Raw genomic sequence first — 9509 nt, forward strand, 5'->3', positions numbered from 1 at the left:
ATAGAACACATTTTAAAGTGATTCATCAGGTGGAAAACAAATAGATAGATAGATAAACCGATATGTGGCGCCATCTAGCATACATAAATTCATCTAGAAATTTTCATAAAAGTGACCCGAAAAACGGGTCTAACTCTGTAACTCGTGGCCCGATTTTAACGAAACTTGCTTTATTATGTTTCTATTCTCATTTCATTACAAATATGGTGTTATTGTGCACCATTTTTTGCTGTATTTAATTACAGACAAGTAAACACACAAACAATCTCAGAGTTTTAGTAGTATATAGATTCTTTGTTTAGGAACTCCTGCATGAGATTTTTCCTATTTTTTACCTTTTAACTGTCATCACTGTTGTAAATGTCACTAGACAGAATGAATATGGATAATTTTATTCTTTGCAGGCCAACAACTCTTGAATCAGTTGTAAAGGTGAGTAGTTGTACTTTAACAATTTTAAGATTAGTATCCAAAATAAAACTTTTGTATTAAAATAGAAGCAGTTTTGTGCATATCTGACACAAAAAACTCTTATAATTATTTAAAAAACTATAAAATATGAAAGTCCATAAAACAAGAACTTTCATTAGCTCATACGAGTTGAAAGCATCTAATTCAAGCAGGATTAGCTAATGAGTATAAGTGTTGTTTCTTTCAGGATTATTTCTGTGAAACCTACAGAGCTGGACAAAATAAGTGCAACACCCGTTTCTACATTGTATTTATTAATATCATGTTGGTCTTTCATGTGCAGATAATACATGCCCACATTGATGAAAGCTTCTAATTTTTGAAGTTTTGTTGCTGGTAGTTATGTGTTTGAAAAACTGGCTTCAAGAACTGACCATAGATGCAATTGATAGCTTTTAAATCTGCTTACTTATATACTCATATTTTTTTGAACCAGTCTTTAATCATTTTAACAGTACGAATTGGGCATTGTCTTAGTGAAACAGGCCATGCCCATTTGGGAATAAATTGTTCATCCTAGAGTGAAACTGATCTGCAATAAGGTTTAAAAAATCATTTTAGTGAGGTCATAACCTCTAGTCTATGCCAACAGAACATCCACCATGATTAACTGATGGCATAATATGATCAGAGTTGTAAGCTTCTTTTGTTTGTTGCCTCACTTAAACACATCCATTGTGTACAAGATGATTCATCTGGTCAAACCACATTATTTCATTGATTTTCAGTCCAACTTTTATGTTTATTATGTTTTATCATTTTACTATGGCTTTTAATTTTTGGTGTTATTAGAGGTTTCTGATTGGTTGGCAGGCCTACCATGGTAAACTATCTTATTCAATTTCCTTCAAGGTTTTTGACTGAGATTGTTTATTATTGGCTAATGTTAAGTTCTTTGCCCACCTTTGGTGCTGTAGTCTTTTGTTTTCATCTTGCAACTCATGTTAATACTTGTCTGTCAGGATCTGTCAACTTATTTCTTGACCATTGTTATGTTTCTCTGATGTGATTTTATTTTTTGATATTCATGCTGACATCACTTTTGTGACTGTTCCTTGGGATGTATTTATTATTTCAGGTGTTTTTATCATTGAGGATTTAGCTATACCCTACAATTGTGCCTCTTTGCAAACCTCACATATACTTTTAACATATCATTTTTAGAACCTTCTCTACAAAAAAAACTATTATAGTTGTATAGTGACTAATTAAGTGATATAGAATAATTTATTGCATAGTTAAATTAACTCATGGTTACATTTTCCACTCTTGGAGACACTGAATCTTAGCATTAAAAAAGTGAGCTGTTAAAGTGGCTTTATATTATTAAATGTATCCTTTCTTCGTGTAACAGCTCCGTAATTATATATCGGTCCTACAGTTATTCAACTTAATTAGAATAATAAATTGAAAATTGAACCAAGCCTTGGTTCAAAAATATGCTTAATCTAATTGTATTAGTATTAGCATAATGACTGAGACTAATGCAAACTGTAATGCTTTTAAAGCGATTATAGTTGTCAGTGTTTGAAAAAGTTTGGAAGATAAGGCAAGGGAGAAAAATGTTAGGATGACACAAGAATAAACATAAAATGTTTATAAAAGGTTTTTAAATGATTGTTATTATCTGCAATAAAGCTGATGTAATAAATACAACAAGTTCTAGTTCCAAGAGGTCTGCTGGTGGTATAAAAACGTTGGGTACAAGATATGCATAATTATAATGTTTGAATGATGAAAGAAAGAGTAAGTTAAAAACTTGGAATTTTGAGGAAAAACAGAAACAACCACACAGGTCTATCAGCTGAATTTCTTTTTGTAAATCTTGAAATGTGTGCACAAATCTGAGTTATGAGTTCCTGTTACACATGGAACAACACTACATTATGTTGAATTTTCAAGAAAAAATGCTAAAAGCTTGCATTTGTGTAACATCTTTTGTTTGTATTAATCTTTAGGTTCTTATGTAATCAGAAACTTGCACATGGTATAAGAGGATAGAGATTATTGACCTAATTACAGGTAATGCTCTAGATTGTGAAGTTTTATGCAATTATTTATTGTCATACATATCTTAGACCAAAAACTACAAAAGTCTATCATATCAGTTGGGCCCCCCAGTGGCACAGCAGTATGTCTGTGGACTTACAATGCTAGAATCCTTGTTTCAATACCCATGATGGGCAGAGCACAGATAGCCCATTTTGTAGTATTGTGCTTAGTTACAAAACAAACATATCAGTTGGATTTTTTGAAGATTTTTCAATTGAATGATTTGGTTTCTCTATTTTGCTTCATCTGTATGATCTGTTGAGTGTACTTCATACAACAATATGCTTGATGTTAAAATAATGTAAAATTTTCTATGTTTTTATTTTTAAATACAAAAACATATAGCTGATAGAATAAAAAACACTAAGTCCAATTCAGTTAATTTTAATGAGGCCAGAAATCATATTTCTTTTAGTATTTCCTCCTTTTGTTTCTATAAGTTTCAAATTACTGCCACCCAGTGGCTCAATGGTAAGTCTCAAGGCATATAATACTGAAAATTGGGTTTTGATTCCCATGGTGAGCACAGCACAATAGTCCATTGTGTGACAATGTGCTTTACAACTAACAAACAAACAAATTCAATTTACTGGCCAAAAACTTCTATTATTCTCTGTTTAAGGCATCATAATGAAATTGTTACAGAAAAAGTTAAAGATATTTAATTCCAATTTTCAAAACAACACAATTACTTATGGCTGTATGAGTTAAGAAACAGAAATCAAGAGTTTTAATTTTTTCTTTTAAAGACTCATTCATACTGCTATTGATTTTCTGATTTTTGCTGTTCTCATCATTCCATTTTTTGAGTTACTAATTTAAAATTGAAATGTGGTGGTAACTTTGACATTTGTATTTTTACCCAGCTGAAAAGGACGAAGATGTATGACTAAGTAATAACTGTGAAGGCATTCAGCTTGAGTAGCTTTCAATCTGCCCTTTAATACACTGTTTATTTAGAGTTTTGGATAATTTTATAATAAGTAGATTTTAATGTGCCCTTTATTATACTTCATTTACGTAGATTTGTTTTTTACTATTTGAGTACATTTAGAATGAATTTTTTTCTTAGTGGCACAATGATGTTAAAGACAAGGTCACTTTACAGAATGGACAGCCCATTCCAATAATTTTGTTAGCAAACAAGGTAAGAAAGTGTGTTAAAATGCCAAATTGTAGAATAAATTTAGTCAAAAAGCTGTCGTCCTGTGTAATGTGACCATTACCTGCAACTTTGGACAACAGTAATGTACCATTATGAATGACAGTTAGTAATAACCTCCAACTTTGGATAACAGTAATGTACCATTATGAACGACAGTTGGTAATAACCTCCAACTTTGGACAACAGTAATGTACCATTATGAATGACAGTTAGTAATAACCTGCAACTTTTTGGACAACAGTAATATACCATTATGAATGACAGTTAGTAATATTTATAGTTTTACTTTTCATAATTTATGATAATTTTACTTGTAGACCTTTATCTCTGCCAGTAAGTTCCTTGTGTTGTGAATGCCTTTTAAACATGTCTGTATTGTGTTTAAACTATTGACAACTACATGGTGGATGTCAGTTCACTCTAATTAGTTTTATGTTTTTACATTTTTTTGCAATTTCATAATACATATTATATACTGTAAGTTGAAAATGTAGTTAAAGTATAATATTATGAAAAATACTATGATTGTAACAGTATTTAAATTGTTATTAATTATAATATTTAAAAATTATCATTATGGATAACCACTCCCATGATCATTACAATGAACTGATAAATGTAATGCTATTAATTCATTACACTTGCATGTAATTGGCACTTACTCAGTTTCTTTGCTGTAGTGTGATATTGAAGGTGTTTCAATCAATTCTGAAGTACTGAGAACGTTTTGTAAACAACACAACATTTTAGCCTGGTTTTTTACATCAGCCAAAGAAAATATTAATATTGGTAAGTTTAATTAAACTGAATGTGATATCTGTGTATTGTTTAACTTATCTAGTTCACAATTTACAATATTACAAAGCTTTTTAGACATTCAGGTGTGCCATTATTATTGTTACATTTTACTAATATTTGTCTTTCATGGTATATTTTAATTTTCAAAACTCTCTCTCTTTTTTTTTTATCAATACTGTAAATTATTTCCAAGCTCTTTCCAAACTCGTTATTGAGAACCTAGTATTTAAAGTACATGAAACTTGGATATAACATACTCGTATTCAAAATACCATGATCTGAACTCACATATACTTGTCTGATGGCCTCATGAAGTTTTAATCTTTTGATAAGTTTGTGTTAAAAAAATATAACTACAGTAATATAATATTTCATAAGTAACTTGGCAATTTGCTTATTGAATAAAACTTTATTTTTCTGTCATGCTAACAGTAACTAGAAAAGCTAAAGTCTAATGTAATTTGACATACACTGACCTTGAATTTAATATAAATCACAAAAAAAGTAAAATGAAATTAACCAAACCACAATAAGAAAACTAATAGAATAGAGTGTTGTGATATAAAATGACTTCATAGAAATATATTCTTTGCGCAATTATAATAGTTTCTACTACCATGAGTATATTTTGATATTTGAGTTATTAATAATTCAAGTTGTGAGCAAGTCAACCATGTTAGAATTTGGACGTTTTTTTATTTAGAATAATTTAGAATAATTTAAAATTAATACTTGGAGACTTCTAACTTGTTAGAAAGAAGGCAAATGCTACTGCCATAAAAAAGCTTTTGTTTGTCTCGGCATATAAAATATCTTAAAATTTCTCTTAACAAAAAAATGAATGGGTCACACAAAAACGTGTGTATGTTGATTGTGTTTTAAATTAAAACATGCTCCCAAGTGGTTCAGCTGTAAGTTTGAAGGCTTATAATTCTAAAATTGGGTTTTAATACTTGTAATAGGCACAGCAAAGATAGCTCATTGTACAGCTAGCTTTTTGCTTAATAACAAATAAATTAAAACATTTTGTAAAATATCAGTTATGTAGACACAAAATGTAAAAAGGTCTTTAATTTTTGAAGATAAATACTTTTAAGCAGAAAACATTTATTCCTAAGATGATTTAATGCATTAAGAGGAAAACTTTGAAGTTTTTGTTTTCTATTTTGAACATAAAAATGATGTCATAGTTACTTTTTGTGCATATTTACCTACATTATTAGCTGATTGAATTTCTTGTTCATTTGATACATTTCTTCAGTGTAGCTCTTCAGTAAAGGGAAAAGTGGTAGACATGTTTCTTCCATACTGTTTATTGTATATTATATTTGCATTTGTTGCCAACAACATTCCAATCTGATCAGTAATGTTTTCTGTACTATTCTTGACACAGTGGATTACTTGGTCCTCTCATACGAGTTAGAATTTTTTATGGCACTTGTAACTAACTTGTCTATAAGTTTATATCTTCAGTTAATGCATGTTTGTACCATCATAATCCTTTTAGATAAACTATTTTATCTTGAATAACAGATTATGTTTCTTACTTGTTTTAAATGAAGGTTAACAGCTAAATTATATATTTTGGTTTATCCTGAGTTTCACATTTCACAAAAAAAAAATTCATACTTAATATTTTTATTTACCATATTTGTTGAAGTTTGATCTTTGAGAGTAAATTGTTCCATATATCTATCGTGCAAACATATTTACATTTATTTTATATTGAAAATGTATGACATTTCATTTCTATTAAAATTTTCAACATCTTGTTAGTTAATTTTTAGTAATGAAAATATTTTACTATTCAAAAAAAGAACATTTTTTGTTAGTTAGTCAAATTCTCAACTTTTCATCTACTTAAATAAATATTTTTCTCTTTACAAACTTTTTTCTTTTTCAAGGTTGCTGTAACATCTTTTTTATGAGGTTATTGACTTCATTTTTTGGCCAAATAGTCTTAATTGATCTCGTATTAATTTTTGTTTTGTTTATTAGTACTGAAAAAGTTTTTCTATTACAGATGAAGCTATTGAATATCTCATCGAAAAGATCATTTCCCAGAGGTCTGATCACAACAAACCAAACAGAGACAGTCTCATCAGCCTCACTTATAAACCCAATTATAAAAAGATGAAATGTTGTGGGACTTGAAAAAGTAATTTTAAGTGGGTCTTGTACATTTGACTGACTTCAGAGATTGAAAGCTGTATAATGATTGTCAGCAAGTTTGTTGAAGTGACTAAATGCTGCTCACTAGATTCTTTGTTAGATTCATACCTGATTGGTTTTAAAATGAAAGAGCTGCTTGCTAACTTGGAATACATATTTATTTAAAAAGTTTGAAATATATATAATGGTTGATAACTATATTTTATACATCTTCATGAAAATCATAAGTAATTTGGGTTGAATGAATAGATTTTTTGTGTGTTTTTTTAATCATACTACCATTGTTAGACATTGTCTGAAGACATTAAAGCTAAATGTGAATTAAAACAAGTTTCCATACTAGAAACATGATAAAATTTCATTATTACATTGAGTGTATTGATCAATTTGATATGCGAGTTACTTAATTATTGCAGTTATTATGATCAATAAATGCCCTTTCTTAGGTCATGGTAAAGTCAGTGTGATCCCAAAATTTAAAATGTTTGTTTGTTTCTTTACAATCAGTCCAAAACCTGGTAGATTTTTTTAGAACTTTTCGTAGATTTTTTATTTTTAGGTAATAAATAATAATTGCAAAGAAAGTGATTTGAGGTTTTGTAGTAAATGTAAAACTGTAAGAATATATAATCACCTAGTTTTCAGTTTTTATTTGTTAATCAGCTTCAGTCTAGTGTTGAAAGATACTGTACTTAAACATTTTCCAACTACACTGTATATACAAATATACAAGCTCACATAAACGAACCTTTATTTGGTTAACTTCTCTGGAACTTATAATGTACTTCGATATTTTAACAGTGCAGGCACTGGTAAGGTATTTTAGTGTACAAAGTGCTTTTAATGTTCAAGTTTCTTTTATAAAAATGCTTTCAATGTTCAAGGTACTTTCATAGAAATGCTTTTATGCTATTTTTACTTACAGATTTTCATCTGATTTTATTTTAATAGCACATAAATTTTAATATAAATGCAAGTTCAAATGAGTGTATCACCAGTTACATGTTGTTATTGTTTAGAATTTTGTATGTACTTAATTTCTTGCTATATACACTTTAAAACAAAATCAAATGGTAATAATGTGCCTTTTATGGTTGTACAGAAGGCCTAAAGCATGCTGGCATGCTTAAAAGTGTCATATGACTATATTTATCATAAGGTTTCTAGAATGTTATTTTTTATTGATGAAGAGTTGTAAAAGTTAGAGGCAGTTCTGCTTGTGTTTTTAAACTTTTAAGTTGATTTTGTATCATATATATAAATAGTTAAAGTTCAAAATAATGGAATTTCTTTTCACAGTTGGCAGTACTTGCAGTGAAATACTACCTAACGATCTCATATGAAAGTTTCATGTATTTTTGTTTCAATCAGTATTTTGTATTCCTTGTTGAAGTACAATAGTCCAAGAACTTGGAAACCTATAAAACATTGTTAAATAATTATGAACACATTAAATATACTAGTGTTCTTCCTTTTCATTGTTCCTTTTTCTTTGTTGTTGTTGTTGTGTTTACTTGTTTTAGACAGGATATCTAATTTTAGTCTTCATTAATAATTTAATATAATTTTACATTCCTTGATTCTAACATACTACAGTGGTTGAACGTTTAGCAATGGCAGCTTTTCTCATGTTGATATGTAAATACTAAACTAATGAATCTATTGTACCCAATATGGTAGGTGAAACTTACAGAAAATGTAAAGATTCATTATCCCCCTTTTTTTTGTCTCCCAAAGATACACAAAATAAGTGTAATATATTTTTAATTAATCATTTTTAATAACAACTTTGTTCTTCAGTTCATTTACTTGATATTCAGTAAAGATCCAAGCACCATTTTGTACAGTACTGTAGAGTTTGTAGTAATTTTGGAATAAGAAAAAAGCTAATTAAATTATCTAATTATCAACAAAAACAAACACTAATAATTCAACTTTAAAGTTTAATGATTTTATTCCATCAGAAAAAAGTTTGTTTTTTCATTAAATTTTGATTCTTAATTAAAATTTTCACTGAAACAAAAGACAAAATGATAGGTATATAGCATATGTAGAAAAAAATGTTAACTTGAATAAAAGTCTGAATTTATGTTTATTTAAATTCAGGTTTTTATATGAAATATTTATTTAATCAGCTTATGTCTTTGCAACATCAAGCAGCTTGTTATATCAGTTAATTGGTTAATGTTGCTTGTTTTTTTAATGGAACGTTGTAATCTATATATTGTTGGTGTTAATAAGTTAATCTTGAAAATTAAACAATCCATAATTCATATTTTTATGTCCTTTTGAAATATTTTACAGCTTTGAATGTACAATTTGATTACCTTATTGAGGTTAGTTGTAAAAGTACAGGCTATAATGATGTGTGTGTGTGCGCATATGTAATATTCTTATATACTGATCTGTTCTTAATCCTATTTTAATTTATAAATTTTCAATTAATATAGGGTTACTACTACTATATGTTTTCAAAGTAATGTTACTTAAATTTGAGTGACTTTTAAAAGCCTTTTTAATAGTTCAAACTACTAAAATATGTAGAAAAAATGTAGGTGCATTGTATATAACTTGTTTCTATATTAGCCTATTGTAGTTATTTAAATAATAAGTTAGGAACTTGGTATTTAATATAAATAGTAATAAAAGTCTCCAAACTGTTTGAATAATTTACTGGATAATCTCTGTTCAGGTACTATTGGTTACTGATAGTACTTTGTTATCTAACTCTTTTTGTTTTTTACATTACCGGACACTAGCACTGTGATTGAACTCGAAAAGAATTCTTTAGTTTTTATGTACCAACACTTTCTTTTTTATAGTCTGACTTGATCAGTAAACTATTTTGATA

The 9509-nt window shown here is 28.4% G+C and overlaps 1 protein-coding gene across 1 annotated transcript in view; it reads left to right on the forward strand.

Moving 5' to 3' along the window:
- Positions 1 to 8619, forward strand: part of LOC106457157 (ras-related protein Rab-32B-like) — a 37515-nt gene extending 28896 nt beyond the window's left edge. Inside the window, exons 7-10 of the mRNA XM_013916544.2 lie at positions 405 to 432; positions 3596 to 3670; positions 4369 to 4477; positions 6510 to 8619. Of these exons, the coding sequence (XP_013771998.2) occupies positions 405 to 432; positions 3596 to 3670; positions 4369 to 4477; positions 6510 to 6640 (343 nt within the window). The 3' untranslated portion in view covers positions 6641 to 8619. The remainder of the gene's footprint in view (positions 1 to 404; positions 433 to 3595; positions 3671 to 4368; positions 4478 to 6509) is intronic.
- Positions 8620 to 9509: the final 890 nt, after the last annotated feature.

Source organism: Limulus polyphemus, unplaced genomic scaffold, assembly GCF_000517525.1.
Source record: "Limulus polyphemus unplaced genomic scaffold, Limulus_polyphemus-2.1.2 Scaffold298, whole genome shotgun sequence".
Lineage (NCBI taxonomy): Eukaryota > Metazoa > Arthropoda > Merostomata > Xiphosura > Limulidae > Limulus > Limulus polyphemus.